Source organism: Coprinopsis cinerea (assembly GCF_000182895.1).
Source record: "Coprinopsis cinerea okayama7#130 chromosome 2 map unlocalized cont3.2, whole genome shotgun sequence".
Classification (NCBI taxonomy): Eukaryota; Fungi; Basidiomycota; class Agaricomycetes; order Agaricales; family Psathyrellaceae; genus Coprinopsis; species Coprinopsis cinerea.
The window spans coordinates 146565-163582 of NW_003307543.1; the positions used below are offsets into that span (position 1 = coordinate 146565).

At 50.8% G+C, this 17018-nt stretch overlaps 7 protein-coding genes and 1 non-coding gene across 8 annotated transcripts; 5 read left to right on the forward strand and 3 right to left on the reverse strand.

Annotated features, from left to right (window-relative positions):
• Positions 1-441: 441 nt before the first annotated feature.
• CC1G_08308 (dolichyl-phosphate-mannose-protein mannosyltransferase) lies at positions 442-3513 on the forward strand (the record flags this gene model as incomplete). The annotated part of the gene is made up of 12 exons (XM_001841112.2): positions 442-621; positions 676-1078; positions 1138-1246; positions 1309-1374; positions 1424-1517; positions 1569-1752; positions 1817-2401; positions 2561-2770; positions 2842-3012; positions 3072-3115; positions 3183-3389; positions 3490-3513. 12 exons carry the CDS (start codon positions 442-444, stop codon positions 3511-3513), a joined length of 2277 nt encoding a protein of 758 aa, XP_001841164.2.
• A 3022-nt stretch (positions 3514-6535) lies between these two features.
• On the forward strand, positions 6536-6892 carry CC1G_08309 (hypothetical protein; the record flags this gene model as incomplete). Its single annotated transcript, XM_001841113.1, has 2 exons — positions 6536-6782; positions 6846-6892. The coding sequence occupies 2 exons, from the start codon at positions 6536-6538 to the stop codon at positions 6890-6892; spliced, it is 294 nt and encodes a 97-aa protein (XP_001841165.1).
• A 2181-nt stretch (positions 6893-9073) lies between these two features.
• On the forward strand, positions 9074-9508 carry CC1G_08310 (hypothetical protein; the record flags this gene model as incomplete). Its single annotated transcript, XM_001841114.1, has 2 exons — positions 9074-9341; positions 9399-9508. The coding sequence occupies 2 exons, from the start codon at positions 9074-9076 to the stop codon at positions 9506-9508; spliced, it is 378 nt and encodes a 125-aa protein (XP_001841166.1).
• An 818-nt stretch (positions 9509-10326) lies between these two features.
• CC1G_08311 (monocarboxylate permease) lies at positions 10327-12872 on the forward strand. The gene is made up of 11 exons (XM_001841115.2): positions 10327-10679; positions 10761-10783; positions 11012-11036; positions 11108-11163; positions 11221-11242; positions 11302-11469; positions 11569-11723; positions 11797-11860; positions 11924-12233; positions 12306-12414; positions 12473-12872. Exons 1-11 carry the CDS (start codon positions 10446-10448, stop codon positions 12678-12680), a joined length of 1374 nt encoding a protein of 457 aa, XP_001841167.2. The 5' UTR covers positions 10327-10445; the 3' UTR covers positions 12681-12872.
• A 91-nt stretch (positions 12873-12963) lies between these two features.
• On the reverse strand, positions 12964-13036 carry CC1G_20019. Its single transcript has one exon. It is a non-coding gene; the product is annotated as a tRNA-Thr (tRNA).
• A 104-nt stretch (positions 13037-13140) lies between these two features.
• On the reverse strand, positions 13141-13785 carry CC1G_08312 (hypothetical protein; the record flags this gene model as incomplete). The annotated part of the gene is made up of 2 exons (XM_001841116.1): positions 13141-13165; positions 13232-13785. The coding sequence occupies 2 exons, from the start codon at positions 13783-13785 to the stop codon at positions 13141-13143; spliced, it is 579 nt and encodes a 192-aa protein (XP_001841168.1).
• A 553-nt stretch (positions 13786-14338) lies between these two features.
• On the forward strand, positions 14339-15619 carry CC1G_08313 (hypothetical protein; the record flags this gene model as incomplete). Its single annotated transcript, XM_001841117.2, has 6 exons — positions 14339-14438; positions 14490-14561; positions 14614-15066; positions 15115-15365; positions 15417-15458; positions 15512-15619. Exons 1-6 carry the CDS (start codon positions 14378-14380, stop codon positions 15617-15619), a joined length of 987 nt encoding a protein of 328 aa, XP_001841169.1. The 5' UTR covers positions 14339-14377.
• A 788-nt stretch (positions 15620-16407) lies between these two features.
• Positions 16408-16808, reverse strand: CC1G_08314 (hydrophobin-251; the record flags this gene model as incomplete). The annotated part of the gene is made up of 2 exons (XM_001841118.1): positions 16408-16454; positions 16508-16808. 2 exons carry the CDS (start codon positions 16806-16808, stop codon positions 16408-16410), a joined length of 348 nt encoding a protein of 115 aa, XP_001841170.1.
• Between the last annotated feature and the right edge of the window lie 210 nt (positions 16809-17018).

Sequence of the window (17018 nt, forward strand, 5' to 3'; positions counted from 1 at the left end):
GGAGAGAATTAGCCGAGCCGAGTGGGTGAGCGACGTGGCGATCACACGCGGGCCGCTGGAAAGCATCATCATCATCTCGCCTTCCACGACATTCTCAACTCGTAACTTCCACAGCCAACAGCGCTCACGACGCAACGCGGCGACCACTAGGCCGCGCCTCGGTAACCTTTGAAACCAAAAAAGCCGACACGTAGCAGTTTCCGAACACTACTACGGCTTTTAAAAACGGGGCTGATGAAACCGCCAGCCATTGCGGTTGACTTTAGCAGCAGCACCGACGCTCATTCCGACTTTGAAGACCTTGGATATTCGACGAACCAGTACGGTGTCCATCGCCAGCACCATAACCAGGACCAGCTGCCGTTGCATTATAGTAGTAGTGGGAGTATGATGAGTACGGAGGAGAAGGCGCGCAGGCGGGTTGTGCCTGGGAGGCCGCAGATGGGTGAGGATGATGGGTTGGGTGGGTTAGGTGGTGGTGTTGGGTATGGGGAGAAGGAGACGTTGTTCTCGTATGATGATGATGAAGGGAAGGATGTGTATAGCAAACCGCGCCCTGTGCAGAGTCGGATAGCGAGTGGGAGGCTTCCAGCGCCGCCTCTTCCTCCTCCTACCTCCTTCGTACGCCCTTCCCTTTTCTCTATTGAAAGCTCAGGAAACTAATAGACAATACAGAAAGAATTCCTCTGGCAAAACGCCGAACACATCCCACCGATCATCTACACACTCCTCTCCTGCTGGACACGCTACCACAAAATCGGCGCCTCCAATATCGTCGTCTGGGACGAAGCCCATTTCGGCAAATTCGGGTCGCATTACCTCAAGCGCGAGTTTTACTTTGATGTGCACCCGCCGTTGGGCAAGATGTTGGTTGGCCTGGCGGGACTGTTGGCGGGGTATAATGGCGGTTTCGAGTTTAAGAGTGGGGAGACGTACCCCGAGACTGTGCCGTATGTTGCGATGAGGGTTATGCTTGCGACGTTTGGGGTGTTGATGGTCCCCCTTGCTTGGTATACCTCGTTGGAGTTGGGTATGAGTTTGTGGGCTAGTCATTTGACTACGCTTATGGTTTTGCTTGGTAAGTCCCCGCCTTGCTAGCCTGTAATATGAGGATGGAACTGATTGGTGTTATGATAGATGTCGGCTGGCTGGTTATCTCTCGTTTCATTCTCTTGGATTCGATGTTGCTCTTCTTCACGTTCCTTACTGTTTTCTGTTTAACTCGGTTCCATAACGAGCAGTATGAGTGAGTGTCTTTGCTGGCGCTTTTTCGGGTGACGTGGATGGTAGCTGACGTTCTTTGCGTAGCCCGTTCTCCATTGATTGGTGGGCGTGGTTGCTCTTTACTGGTATTTCTATCGGTTGCGTTACGAGGTGGGTGTCCTTCGCATGATATGAGATATTCGATCTAATGCTTTTTTAGCGTCAAGATGATTGGCCTGTTCGTTACCGCTCTTGTTGGTATCTACACTATTGAAGACCTCTGGGACAAATTCGGCGATACGCGACTCACAGTCGTAAGTACCTCCTGCCATCCGTTTATACGACAAACTCATCCTCCGAAACAGAGAGAGCAAGCCAAACACTGGGGAGCTCGGATTCTCTGCTTGATCGTCGTCCCCATCCTCGTCTTCATGGCCTCGTTCAAGGCTCACTTTATGGTTCTCAACCGCTCTGGACCAGGTGATGCCCAGATGAGCTCGCTCTTCCAGGCTAACCTTGTCGGTAACGATTTCTACAAGAATCCTCTCGGTGCGTCTCTCCTCCATCTTCTGTCTACCCGCCTCGTCGTCTAACGAAATACGATCCCCTACAGAAATCGCGTACGGCTCCAAAGTGACCTTGAAGAACATGGGTTGGGGCGGTGGCCTCCTTCACTCGCACGTCCAAACCTACCCGGTCGGGTCGAACCAACAACAAGTCACCTGCTACCACTACAAGGACAACAACAACGATTGGGTCATCCTGCCTCGTTGGGAGGAATCCAAATTCGACCCCGTCGAAGGCGAACTTCGGTACCTCAAGCACGGTGATATCGTCCGCCTCAACCACGCGCCTACGACCCGCAACCTGCACTCGCACACCGTCACTGCGCCCGTCACGAAACTCAACTACGAAGTTTCGTGTTACGGCAACAGCACTGTCGGTGATCGTCATGATTATTGGCAAGTTGAGGTCGTTGATGATATTAAGAGGGGGAAGCTTGGACCTGGGGAGAGGATTCATTCGTTGACGACGAGGTTGAGGTTTAGGCATAAGGTGCTTGGGTGTTATTTGAGAGCTGCGAATGCTGTTTTGCCGCAGTGGGGGTTCAAGCAGATTGAGGTTAGTTGTGATAAGGAGAATAATCCGAGGGATGCGCATACGCATTGGAATGTGGAGAGTCATTGGAATGAGAGGCGTACGTTTTCTTTTTCTTTCTTTGCATTTTTGGTGATGTTGGTCGCTGATTCCTTGTTTGTTTGCGTTCGTCTTCCTTTCGTCCCCCCACTCCCCTCTGCCTCCACATCCAACTCGACTACGACTACAACAACTACTACCCATAATCAACCGCATACAGTCCCAGCCGGCAACATGAAACTCTACAAATCCCCCTTCCTACGCGACTTTTGGCATTTGAACGTGGCGATGATGACGTCCAACAATGCTTTGATCCCCGACCCTGACAAGGAGGATATCCTCGCTTCCAAACCGTTTGATTGGCCTTTGTTGCATTTGGGCTTGAGGATGTGTGGGTGGGGTGATAATCAGTTGAAGTTTTATTTGCTTGGTGCGTTTAGTTTCGCGGGGTTCGGTTTGAGGCTTCCTTACGCTGACGACTACCTCTACTTAACTCTCCAGGTACCCCCGTGATCTGGTGGGCGAGTACAATCAGTCTTGTGGTTGGGTTGATGACATTTGGCGTGTACATGTTGAGGTGGCAGCGCAAGTATGTGGATATGGATCAGAGGGAGTGGGATCATTTTATGTATGTGGGCAAGATTGCGTTTTTTGGATGGGTTTTCCATTATGGTGAGTGGTCTATCGCGTTTGTGTCTGTGAGTGGTGTGCTAAGTGGATTATTTGTGTAGTCCCGTTCTTGATCATGGGTCGCGTTACCTATCTGCATCACTACGTACGTACCTCCCTCCCCTTCCCATCCACTCACTCCCTCTAAATGTTAATACTGCCCTTTCGTACAGCTCCCAACCCTCTACTTTGCCGTCCTCATGCTCTCCCACGTCCTGGACCACTTCATTTTCAGCTCGCGCCGTTTCTCGACCAAGACTAAATCGATTGTGTTTGGTGTTATTGCGGGTATCATCGTGTTTACGTTTTGGTGGTTCAAGGGTGTTGCGTTTGGGATCCAGGGTCCGATTAATGAGCATTGGGGGTTGCAGTGGCGGAAGGTGAGTTTTAGAGTTCGGTTATGTTCTTCTTGAGTTTGGTTATGGCTGCGATTGGTGAGAGGGATTGGGGCGTGGATGCTGACTGGACTTTGTTTTGTAGACGTGGAATATCTATAACAACTAAATCCGAAGACGGCTTTCACTATGTACTAGGCTTGTGGCGAGTCGTTGCTTTCTCTATTCTTTCCTCGCCCATTCAAGTGTCCCTTTTTTTGAGAGTTTTGTGTTTCTTTTTGCCCCCGCCTTATAGCTTTCTTTTTTTCTTTTTTGCATGTCGAGACTGTAGTTCTTTTTTTACACGTCGAGACTTGTAGGTTTGAGTTGAGTGAGCTGCAGTATGCACCTGATGTTGTTTTTGATATCGCGTGTTCTTTATCTCGTTGAGGGGTGTTTTATTTTGGGTACCCCCAGCGTCGCTTTTGTCAACGCCCTACATAGCTACTACCAGGCTTTGCGCTCGCTCACTCGCCAGTACGTGTCCGACTAGTACTCGAGCACTCGGTGTGTTCTCGCCTTTTTTTTTCGTTTGCTTAAGTTTGAAGTTTGAACGGACGTTTCGACCAAAAATGCGATTAGTATTTGTTTTTAGCTTTTTTTTTCTTAATTTTTCTTTAAATAAGCTTTTTTTTTAGCTCTCGTTGAGCTGTTTAATTTATTGGCTTGGTTCTCTCGATCACGTTGAAGGTTGCAGTGGGTGTTAGCTACTTAATAGGTAGGAGAGGGACGATGTTGGCTCCTGACCTCGCGCTGCGTCCTCGTCTCGCTCGTCTTCGTCCTTGCCTTTTTCTTGGTTCTCGTCTCTGGAGTCTGTATTCGTCCTTCAGGCCTTGGTGGAGAGTGTGTCAATGGCCCACGCTGAACTATACGTACGGTTCCCTGCAAGGTGAAAGCAGCGGGCGCCCATGGGGCAATCAGTACTAATCAGTGGTTGGGCCACGGTGTTCTCGATGGAATCATCCATGATTGGCACTCTCGCATGCTCACCATGGGCCATGGCGTAACGATATATCATATACAACGTCCCAATTAAAATCGACGTGGCTTTCCTTCACCTTTGGATGCGAAATCACGTTGGATGTCGACAAGGACTTGGGACGGACCTCGAACGAATTTGAATAGAGGACGGAACGAATAGAGGACGGTTAGGTTTGGCTTCCTGCGAAGGCTCTACTTACTCTGACCCACGCACGGAAATTTCTTCACTGCCCTACTTTTTAGTGACCGAAACCAGGCGTTGTCCCAATCCGTTACCGACGTGTCATAGTAGCACTTGTAATTGGCTATGTCAGGTGTCTATCCCGGAGTCTCCCAGATCAACACCTGGCTCGCTCGCTGAGCCTTTACGGTGGACTTGCTCGAGATATACGGCAAGGGAGGGAAGGCGGCGTGTTACATGTAACATCGGGGACCTAGAGATTCGTGCTTACTGCTCGCCATCTGGAGGACTTGATTGAAACCTCGACAAAATCGCAAGTTTCAAGTTCATCAGGGCGATCGTCGAGCTACTAGTACGACTAGGAAATCATGAGAAGTGGAGCGTTGGTCGATCTTTGTTGTCGTTTGCCGAAGTTGATTGTCAGTGGCAGCGATTGTAGATCATTAGACAATGTACTACCGATGACGCTATCTGTCATGGTATGTACTCGAGTCGCGATTGACCTGTGAAGGACGAGTATGAAAAGGGTAGGTAGGCGTGAAGGATGACGGGGCCGCGGAATTCGGGAGCGAGACTTGGATTGAGGCGTACAAGATACACGGGACCGCACCTATCGGCCCAGGCACGGATGTAAAGCGACTGGAGCTCGAGGGAGGTGTGGGTGGAGGCCCCGAGTAAATGTTGTTGGGAAATCGAAAGCGAGAAAAAGAGGTCGACGAGGGAATTGTTGAATCTTGGGCTTCCAAGACTTGGATGTAGATTATTATCACTTTGATGGGGTGATGCCGAGAGGGATTTTCGGACCTCGTACATAGTCCTGGTCCTGGGAGACGGAGGACGATGAAGAGTGCGAGAATAGTGGAAAGGGAACATCTCCCCATGTGTCCGGCGATCTACGCGTATAGGTTATTCCATTTGCTTGTGCGAGTGGTTAGGTGGTTGGGCACCCGCATATCCCCGAAAGCGGTTGGTAGGTTGTCTTTTATGGAAGTGGACGATCAACGAGTTGGTCCAGCCATCAGTGCTCAAAGACATAGCATCGAGGAATATGTATGCTCCATCGACGCGTCCATAAATTATGGCAGGAGCAGTTTCTGAGTCGCATGGTTCAAGCTCCTAGAAGTGTCTCCCTTGTCTGTTGCATTAAATTCAGGGCTTAGCTGGGCGCAGACCAGCATTCTCTCGCTCGAGTCTTTCCGGAATGGCTATTCCGTCTTTCAAAGGGAAGAGGGTCTGAAACACGGAGCCTTTCGCGGTCACTCTCGCCTGATATTGAGAGCTGAGGAACGGTAATTGTCTGCCTCAGCCGCTACAACAGACTCGAGCTCGGATAAACCCAAGGTGAGCTTCGTCGTACCTCTGACCTGTGTGGGTAGAAAGGTACATGTATCGTCGATCACCATGCGTGCATAGGCTCGCTACGCCTTTCAGATGTTTCAGATAGACATATTGGGAGAGTGATAGACCTTCATGCCGTAATCGATTTGCGAGTAATACGATGACCCTGAGTGTACTCTACTAGTCGACCCTGGTCAGCACTCTTTGGCTCACAGGAGCGTCATGGTTTTAACGATTCAGATATGTCGCTAAGACCTGGTGCAACTCGAGTTCCTATCGCACCTACTGGCATACCTCACAGTCAGCTTTGACGAGTGACCGTGGAACCTTGGATATTATGTTACAGAGCCCCATCAATGCCCGCCAAAGGTTCCTTGTTTCATCGAATACCTCCTTGTCCTCATGGCCCTCAGCACCATGCTCGCTGTACACTCTACATGTCATTCTCAGACTCTGCCCACATGCTCTTCAAGGTACGTGTAGGCTCGACCGTTCTGAAAAGGACTTGGCGCACGTCGTGAAAAGGTATATAAGAACCTCCCTGTCGATTCGATATCTGTACCAAAACAAACCACCAACACCCAGATCGATCAGCCTCTCCCAACTATCGAAGCTATGAAGCCCGGCCGCTGCTCTCCTTCTCTCCATTGCCATGGTCATCGGTGGCGTCGCCGCCCAGGCCGGCATCTTCGAACGCTGCAACATCGCTCATGTTGGGGAGGGTCTTTGCATGGACGCTAGCAGCTGTACCTATGGAGGAGGAACTGCCTATGGCCAGGGCTGCAAGAACTCTGAAAACGGTGTTGCCTGCTGCTACAAGCGATGCCCCAACCCGGTCACTGGCCAGGGCAGGTGTGTCCATCGATCCTCGTGCGCGACTGGAAAGGTTTTCATCGCCGGTGAGTCCACCTTCAATGTTTTCTTGTTGTCAAGTCGCTCACCCTGCCGCGCCCCGCATGCAGATTATTGCCCTGGTCCTTCCAACTTCGGATGCTGCCTCTCGGATTAATGGTTTTTGCCCATCGAATTCGTGTCAGAGGTAAGTCATCGCATGCGTTTTTAGCCAGAGACTGTGGGCCTAATCGTTCGTTTCAGACCCTCTTTGTACATACTACATACTCATTGCGTCTCTGTATCACCGAGTAGCATTCCCAACGTTACGCAGTGGAATAAATATCAGATTTGCTTTAAAACCAGCGCCGAGGTTGAACGTTGCATTTGGATAAGTTGCTTTAGCATGCTATGCTAGTACGGTTCTCCATTACTGAGTATGTAAGTACATAATCGACTTCGCCTCGAGGCTGCTGATTTATTAGCTTGGCATGCAGCACCTGTTGATCGCTGGGCCAGGGCAGTAGCCTGCATCGAACAGTGTCAGCTGCAATCCCCCCACGAAACACGACTGGGCTCATACCTGTTAGGGTTCGTCCACTGGAGCAAGTCAAAGCGTTGCGACAAGTTCCGGGGCCCGTGGGGCCAGGGCATCTCTTGAAGCAGCACTTGATGTGGGAGGGATCGTTGGGGCAATAGCCCGACCAGAATCCTCCACCTCCTTCAGTACACTTATTGGTAGGAAGACAGGTTCCCACTCCGATGCCAGGGATGTTGCAAGGACCGTTCTCGGCGGCATAGGCGCCCAAGCTGAAGGCGAGGATGAGGAGAGAGGCCAAAGACTTCATCATGGGTCACTTTGGCGCTTTGAGTGTAGGGGTAGGCTTGATCTGATGAACTCGGTTCGGATGGCTGCGTTTTATAGAGAGTTATCAAGGCGTCCGATCCGAAAAAACCGCTCGATGCAGGACCTATGTACCGATGTTCGGTAGGTCGCAGGCGAGTTTTTTCGTCGTACAGCATCGCTATCTCCACGCTATCGGCTCTCATTTTAGCGACAGATTTGGTACTCTCTGGGCTAGGCGGTGACTGTGAATATTCCAACAGGACTAGGCACAAAAAGAAGAAAGACCTGGGTTAATGAGACTAGGGAATACGACCACGGTCAATCTCGAATTTGACAAAAATCATCGATAGTTGCCCGTTGAGCTCAATTCACAAGCGTAGATATCCGAAGATATAGCGTTACTACACTCACTCGCGCTCTAGGATGGTCCAGTGCAATTACTAGTACCTACACAAGTCCATTTCGTAGTCTCATGACATGGAAAATCGAGATTTCAGGGTCGTAATATGTGATTTTGGAACAACGATCGAATGAAATGGACAGTTGCATCAAATGATAAACATCAAGAAGCAGGGAGGCGCGCTTCTCGAGCGCTGAGAGCGGGGAGATAAGCGCCCTCAATTGTCGGAATCCAATATCATCATAGACTGGGGTCGATCAAAGCTCACAAGTTGCAGGGAGCCGTAAAACGTCCTTTTCTTGATAGATAACTCATTCGAAGAGTCTAAGATGACTTTTTTCAACGAAGTCGTCAAGCGTTCTGACACTCCCGAGGGCGTCGATGCAGATAGCAAGGTAAAGTCAGGTTAGACATGATACGCTCCCATCTTACCTTTAGTGGACATCCACCTACCATATGAGAATCAATTTTCGTAGAGCTTCTCGAAGAACGGCGATTCAGGAGCGTTTTGGGAAGATCATCACGGATACGAGCGTGCTTCTTCGATGTCTATCATTAACTAGACGTAGCGAAGGGCACAGGTTGAGACTACATAATTCCCAGGAAGCCCCGTAACGACGAGACCATACGAGGTCCAGTGACCATTTTACGTAGAGAGTGTTTAATATTGTACCGCCAGAAAGACATTTACATACATGCAACGAAGCGCGATTTTCAATTTCGTCCGTTCTAGGAGCCGCTCTTAGGCCTCGAAAGCGATGATAATCATCTCTTCGAGGCTCAGCTGGGTTGTGCAATCACTGCTCGAGATCTGAAGAATATACGCTGAGTGAAGTTACCGCCTGTACTTTTAATCCTTTTATTATTGAATACACAAGCTTCCATTTCACCTTGTCAACGATTTCAAGACGGGAGTCGGGAGAAAAGCGGCGAACCTTTCGTCTTTCCTAGCGATCGCGTGTTCTCGCATCTCTCTGTTCGTTGCTCTAGGACATCCGATTTCGGTTGAGACTGAAATATTAAAAGATATAAAAAGGGCACTCACACAGACTCTGACACACCAAACAAACCCCATACCAAACTCGCCATCCCACCAGTCTATCTCATCGCCAATGAAGTTGCTCACCTCTGTGTTGGCTTTCTCTCTCTCCCTGGGCGTCGCTCAAGCCGCCCTTAACGGTCCTTGCACCATTCCTGGTGTCGGACCTGGAACTTGCCTCCGTACAGCGGATTGCGCAGCCGGTGGAGGAGGAAGCTTCACCGGCTATTGCCCCAGAGACCCTGCAGACGTCAAGTGCTGCTTCAAGCGATGCCCTGGCGCAAACGGCACTGGACGATGCCGTCCCATCATCGACTGTGTCAGCGGTCGAACCCTCACTGGTAAGTCGCGGGCTCTTAAACTGGGAGGGTCGTCTTTACTTACGATGTTGTGTGTAGGCTATTGCCCAGGCCCTGCCACAGTCAAGTGCTGTATGCCTCTGCTGTTGCGCAAGGACGACGGCGCATCTGAGGAGCTACCTTTGCCGGAGGCAGAAGAGTCAGAGTGAAGGAAGAAATAGCTATAAGGACCACCGGAACCGCCATTTGTCTATTAATAAAATGTCTCTGTGTCATTGCCCGAAGCACCTTACTCACCCCAATGATGTTTGCTGTGTCACACTGGGTGTGTACGCTTCACCGTCGAGCTTCTATCCTGAGCAATATCAGTCCAATGTAATAGCCTATTGTCGCAATATAGGGCCTTAGTAAATGACACCCCTATCTTTTGCACCGCAGGTAAGCCTGCTTGAACCATGAACGAACCCTCGCTTCTTCAAGCGCCCAAATGGGCGTGGGAGCGTCTTTGCCGTGGGTGCCGGCCGATATGCCCTGGTTCTGCGAAGTGATCCGCTTTCAGCGGCACCCCACTTCTGCACACAACCACGACACGGCCTGCGATGTCTATCACCTGGCTTTGGCGTCGACTCTCCAACAGCAGCTGCGATCCGAGCGCTTGAAGAGGCACCAAATTCGACTGTTTGACCCAGGCGATGGATTTCTTTCAGCTTGAAGTTCCTTGGGCCCCTCGCCACCAGCCTACGGCACCAGAGCAATTAAGTAGCTCCCGCAGAGAACGCCTCACCTGGCCATGGTGCAAGTACTGGTACTAGTATGCGGGCTCCTCAAGTTATCCTGGAGATCAGGCGGCCGACAGTACTTTACCTACGGGGGTATTCATTGGAGTCGAAACCTTTGCCTTCCGAGTTTATCTTGTTGGACCATGCCGAATCAACTGACTAAGCGAGCAGAAGGCACATCAACCATATGTCGTCGAGCTTTAAAAGCACACCATGACCTTCATTTCCATGGATCCATTCCCCTCGCTTGCCTAGGTCTCTGGATATCGCCTTCATCTCGTTGACCGGCCTGTTATACGTCAAGATCTCGACGAGTGCGGACACTGCCACGTCTGTCCAACGACGAGGCTGAACACTGGCAGAAATAATGTCTTCCGAAACTAGTCTCCAGGGCGCTCCGAGAGATGCTGAAAGCGGAAACATCGAAAAGGGCTCAGCTACACCTCAGATCCTTGACTCGGCGGCACCGACGCTCAACGCTGTAGGCGATGACGTGCAACAGAAAGATCTCGCAGAGACCGGGGACCAAGCCGAGAATCCGAAGGACGATGAAGACAGCTATCCCGACGGAGGTCTTCAAGCATGGCTAGTTGTTGTTGGGGTGAGTCAATTCTTGTTCTAGTACACTTATTTCTGTGTGCTCTGAGGGCTGACTAGAACTGAACCTTTCTGCTTGTCCCAGGGAATGTGTACGACGTTCTCGACGTGAGTATCGGCCCCTCAATGTCGACGGCCCCCTCCACTTCTCCTTCTCCCGAGATTTCATATCACGGGGATCATGAAAGTGAACCTGTGATCAACTTTGCATCTTCCTTGCCGCCGGTCCGAGAAGGCTTTGAACGGCATTGTGGAACGAAACGTCATCTCTGCCCCTTGTTCAAGTTAACGTTCCTTCCATATTCCGAGCTGACGAAATGCCGTGGCTATCTATAGGTTCGGCTATGTCAATTCGTGGGGTGTACGTGGTCATCTGGGCTTCTAGTATGATTGCTTAGGAGGATCTGAGGGCCTGACGGATCGTACGATTAGATCTTCCAGGGATATTATCAAGAGACTGTCTTGAAAGATGAGCCAACATCCGCGATGTACGTTGAACCATTCTTTGATGATTCGGTGCCTTTGGTCTGAACGCGGACTGCTAGTGCGTGGATAGGCTCGATTCAGGTAAGGAACCCTTCAATTCAGATGTGGTCTGAATCCAAGCTCATGCGACCTTTTGACAGTATGCCCTCATCTTCGTACCGGGTTTGGTCATTGGAAGATTATTCGACCTCGGGTACTTCAAAAGTATCTTCACCTTCTTTAGCATCATCCTCGTCGGATCGACCTTCCTCATCCCCCTATGCACAAAGTACTGGCACTTTCTCCTATGTCAAGGGTTCGCAGTCGGGGTACGTTTTGTTTTCTCTCGTCCAGTTCATCCCCCCGCACCCGGTTTATTGATCATGAGGTACATACTATGCTTGCTGCATCTATCTTGCTGCATGTAGCTTGCGTGTGGTTGTCTGTTCGGACCGACGCCTGCGATTATAGCGCATTGGTTTAAGAAACGGCGCGGGATTTCGATGGGTATTATGGCGGTGGGCTCGTCGATAGGTGGAACTGTTATGCCTATTGCCGCACGGAGTCTGCTCCCAACCGTAGGGTAAGTTACCCCTGTTTTTGTAGGAGTTGGTCCTCGACTTGGTGTATCGAACTCACGAAGGGGATGCTTTTAGCTTCGCTTGGACAATGCGGATTTTCGGATTCATATTCCTCGGAACGATGGGACTGGCCAACGTGGTGAGTACTAGGCATTTCGTTCCTTCATGACCTGTCCCGCTGAATCGAGTTGTGACATTGCAGCTACTCAGAAGGAGGCTTCCTCCACGGAACGTCCCAGGAGGACTGTTCAATTGGGCAGTTTTCAAGTCGGCCGCGTTCTCTGTTTACTGCGTGTCTGGCCTTGTCACGTACTTGGGCGTTTATACCAGTAGGCTCAACCGCTCTTCCCCAATGCATTCGACGCTAACCTCAATAATAGTGCTGACCTATGTCAGCGTAAGCGCCACAAGAATAGGAATCTCGAACGACTTCTCATTCTATTTTGTCGCCATTGCCAACGCTAGTTCTTTGTTCGGTCGGTATACGGCTGGATACCTCTGCGACATTATCGGTACGTATCCTGTTTCCACGTGTTACTTATGTCCGCGTTTTGACATCTGGCTTGCGCCTGAAATTAATGCAGGCCCGATGAACGTGATGATCCCGTTCACCGCTGCAGCTGGGATCCTTACTTATGCATGGCCCTTTGCTCAATCCAAAGGCTCGCTGATAGCAGTGACGATTCTTTACGGGTAGGTCTTCCTTCATCTCCACTCATTCATCTTTCGTCAAGCTAACCGATTTCTGTAGATTTGCTTCAGGAACCTACGTCTCCCTCCTCACCAACCCTATTTTTGAACTCGGTGGAACAGGAGACGTCGGTCGACGAGTTGGGATGTTCACGAACATCCTTGCGATTGGAGCGGTCGCGGGCCCCCCGATTTCTGGTGCCATCCTGACTGCGTCGGGGGGATTTAAAATGGTGGGGTACTATGCCGGTAAGTTTTTATTACTTTGAAGTGGAGCGGTGTGTGTGCACAGGGCTGATGCTTGAGGGAACTCTAAAAGGGACAATGGTTCTCGTGGGCGTAGGCCTCATGTGTGTCTCGAGACATTTGGTGTTGAGGAGGTTGATTGGAAAATTATAGACGGATAGAGACAGCCTTTCGGAATGGATGTTTTTAGACTTAGAATGAGACCCTGATTTTTAGGATCCCGGGGATGGGTAGTAAAGATGGAATGGGTAGTTGACCAGGAAGGGAAAGAGATAAAAACAAAAGATGTTCAATTGAAGACATTGATTCCTTCTAGCCGACTCGAACGACTGACCTCGTCATTACTAGTGACGCGCTCTACCAACTGAGCTAAGAAGGAATATACACAACCGTTCGCACATGCGTATAACTTCGTATGACTTGTACCATTACAAATTGTAATCCAAGCGACAATACTAAGGGTATGAAGGACTAAGTACTCCATTAGCAGAGCGACCTTAAACCTAGCCTAATAGTGATTCCAGAAGGTCAGGTTGTCCGAAGAGTATTGAGATTGCGACGGGGTCTCACGCACGTTCGAGCGCTTTCGTATGCGGAGAGAATACCCCACTCTTGGTTCTCATACTGCTGCACGACATCTTCGGGCTTGACCCCAGTTGGTATCCGGATCGTGTGCTCGACTCCATGAGGATCCGTATACCGGAAGTGCGTAGGACCGCTACACTTCACCCCCTCCTCTCTTCGACTTTGACTAGCGGTTGGATAAGTCACCCCATCCCACCAATACACCCCACTAGCCGGTTCCTTTCCACGGCCTATTCCAGTATTCCAACAGTGGTCGCCCGGTCCATAGACGATCCCACCTGTCGGTGTGAGGCACTCGCCGCCTGTCTGGACTATCCCCTGCGCCCCTGGGGGCAGGTTGCGGAATTCGACAGAGTAGCCGTGGGTGGGAGGGTAGTCGGCGTAACAGTCGAGGTGGACGATGTCGCGCCATCCGAGGGAGCCGCCGTCGCAGGCATCGCGGTTGGGGTAGAGCCATACGTCCACGGATGTGGCTTGGACTGCGAGGGCTAGAAGACAGAGCGCTCGAAAGAGGGGTGATTGGGTTCGGTGGAGTGAAGACATCGTGGATTGAAAGGCAAAGGCGTCGATCGATGGAGGAGCTCCCATTAGAAGTACTAGTGCCAGAGGTCATGCGTCCCCGAATAGGTGAGGTTGGGGATATACTTCGGAGTGACAAGGAAAGAAGGTATGCGACCATGAGTTAGTCGGAAGTCCAGTTCGGCTACAGTCCCTGCCGCCGGTGCGATAGGTCACATATCTGGGGAGTCTACAGTCTATCTCTCTCGGAGAATCGCGTCACAGTTCACCAATACGAACTAATTGCTTCATTTCTTTGAGCCTCTAGCCTCCAAAGCACAGTCCGAGAGGAAGCAGTTGTGATAGCCCCAGTAAGATATTTCCCCGTTCCGTTGTCTTGTGATGGTCACTTGATAGATAAGGTTTCGAAACGGGCAATAGAAGTGATTCAAAGGAGCTGAGGACAAAGGTACAAGACAAAGGCTGACAGAGTCAACTTAATGGAGCTCGGCGGGGACGAAGCCATCGGGTTTGGAAAACCACAGGAACAAACAAAGTCCGGGAAGCGCACAGACCGAGAAACCGATTCTTGGCATTGCTCACCAATCATCGCGCTCGCCGTCGACGTTCGATACCCATGGCCGCCAGTTCAACAGCGCTCGAAGAGGCGGCATACATTGCCTCTGAATTCATATACAGTGCGTAAAGCCACAATAGTCGTCGTCGAAAATCTGTTAAATTGTTGATAGGCATCGACAATCTTCCCAACGAGGTGGCCCATATCCTAGCCGAGATAAAACACAAGGATACCAGAACACAGGGTGTGCGGACTGTTCTCTATCGTCTTTTATTCGTTTTAAAACCTCTCCACAGAGCTGCAGAATGAGATAGACAAGGATTCTGCTCGCTATATCCGACATTCTTTACGAGCGACCGCGACGCCACTGCAAACGCCCACACCGAACGCCCGTGCGCCTTCACCCAAATCCGCAGCCATACCCGGGAAGATCTCAGCCGCCTACGAAGAAATCCAAGTCCTAGCTGGAGAAAAGGCGGAACTGGCCCAAAAGCTCATCGAAATCATTCAACGGACGCGGACTCGCCTCGATGTCGAGTTGAACAAGGTCCGCGTGCTTCAGGGCGAGCCTGTGGACTTTTTGGCGACGCCAGGCAAACCTGCCGCTTCGAACGATGCGCTCAAGAACCCAGCGCTGGCGGTTACAGAGTCGCTGCGCAATGCTTTGGCGTCGACGCCCCTAAGTCAGGCACCGTCCCCCCAGGCGTCGGCGGGTACAACTTCTGTAGCCGGATCTAGTGCCAACAAACGTGCGTCACCTTGCCATTCGACTGGTCCTTGTCTCACTTCTGTTGCAGGTCGCAAAGTCGCTGCGGCTGCTAGCCCCTCCATTAAAATCCCTACTCGGTCGGCCAGTCCTACGGTCCAAGCTCCTGCTGCGCAGGCATCGCATCAACGGTCGAGACTGTCTAGACAGGTGCATCCTCCAGTGCAGGACGAAGACGAAGACATGGATGCAGAGGGCGACGAAGATGTCGGTGAGGAAGGGGATGACGGGGATGGTGACGACAGGCTTTATTGCTACTGCCAGAAGCAGAGCTACGGCGACGTATGTCTATTCAACTTGATTCCCTTGCACGTCCTAATTCTGTCTTTGTAGATGATTGCTTGCGACAACGAAGGAGAATGTCCTTATGAATGGGTACGTTTATACCAGCCTAGTTCCTGTCCTCAGATGCTAACCAGCCTTTTCAGTTCCATCTCACCTGTGTCAATATCAAGGGCCCCACACCCGAAAGGTGGTACTGCGACTACTGCAAAGACAAAATCCCGCAGTCAACACGAAAGGGGAGGAAGAAGTAGTTCCACTTCCATTATCAGTTACCTTTTTATGGAGCGTGATGCCATGCCTCTCGTGGGTCGTGGTGTATGTCGGGAGCTTATCACTCCGACGTTCCATACCTTTTGATATTCTTGCGCTTGTTGTATCTTTATTCTTTCGCTTATGTCGCCTTCAGCGATTCTGTATAGTGTAATTTTTAGGTATACCCTGTAACCTGTAACCCATCCCTCCCCACTTTTGTGCTAATAGTATAGGTTGTTTCGACCGAACTGGCCTTATTTCTTACTTGTTCATCGTCTTGGTAGCGTTCCAATTGTATTTGACTTCGAAAAAGCTGAGCGTTGAGCCATGGCCTGGCCAGCGGAGGGCTTACGGCGTCATTGGACTGGTCAGCGTTGGGCGATCTTGATTTAGAAGTGACGAACCCAAATCAGGAAGTAAATCACACTTGGTGAAACCGTGAAAGCGGCTTGGGCTTTAAGTTTGGGTTCGGGGAACACACGCCGAGAGATGTCAGATGACCGGATCGAAGGTCTGGATTGATACTGTCGTATACCGAGGGATGACATGTGGGCGGAATAACGTTCACCTCGAGATTATACGAGGTGAATCGCCGAATTCAAAAGCAAAAAAATTCATCGCATGCGTCGCAATGGTCGGTGAGGAGCCACCGGGGTATATTCAGATTATATAACGCTACCTGTAATGATCTAATTCTATTTGTCTATCGAAGGATTGTCGACCTATCCCCTGGGTCAGAAATAATCAAGAAATGTACTTGCAAAAGAAACGTACGATTGGTGAATGTTTAGACGGACACGTTGATGGGGCTGCATCCGAGGGCAACGACGCCGTCTAAAAAGGACATATTAGTGGACGATACGACTGGGAGATGAGCGGGTACTCACTGAAGCTGTTGTTGGTGCAGCAAACCTTTTGCTGAGTGCACGACGAGCCGCCTCCAACGCCGAGGACGTTAAGGCTGGTGCATCCAGTACCGACTTGGCCAGTGATCTGCTTAACGTCGACCTTGAGGAGGCCGAGGAGCTTGGTCAGGGACTGGTCGAGCGACTTGGAGTCCTGGACGCTGTTGCAGCATTGGATTTTACCGCCGTTGCATTGCTGGTAATCGACGTTCTTGTGTCCACCAGCGACGACGGCGGAGACGAGGGTGAAGGCGAGCAGAGCAGAGGTGAGGCGGGCGAACATTGTGTTGGATAAGAGTCGAGAGTGGAAAGTAGAGAAGGCTGTTGTGGGCTGGAGAGAGGCGAACTGGGTTCTGAGGAATTGAGAGCCGTGCTGGTGGGGTTTATATTAGTTTCTGGCCTCGGGGTCTAGGCAATTGACACGTCGAACTCACGAGGAGGACCCTGCGCTTAGTCTGTCATCGCGTACTGCAGAAGGCTCAACCCGAAGAAC

What these genes read in the sequence shown, in the direction of transcription:
- CC1G_08311 (XM_001841115.2), top strand. Translation starts at nt 10,446, where the DNA reads ATGTCTTCCGAAACTAGTCTCCAGGGCGCTCCGAGAGATGCTGAAAGC. An exon ending in GTCAAGGGTTCGCAGTCGGG is followed by an intron (nt 11,470 to 11,568) that starts GTACGTTTTGTT and finishes TGCTGCATGTAG; the next exon opens with CTTGCGTGTGGTTGTCTGTT. An exon ending in CGATGGGACTGGCCAACGTG is followed by an intron (nt 11,861 to 11,923) that starts GTGAGTACTAGG and finishes GTGACATTGCAG; the next exon opens with CTACTCAGAAGGAGGCTTCC.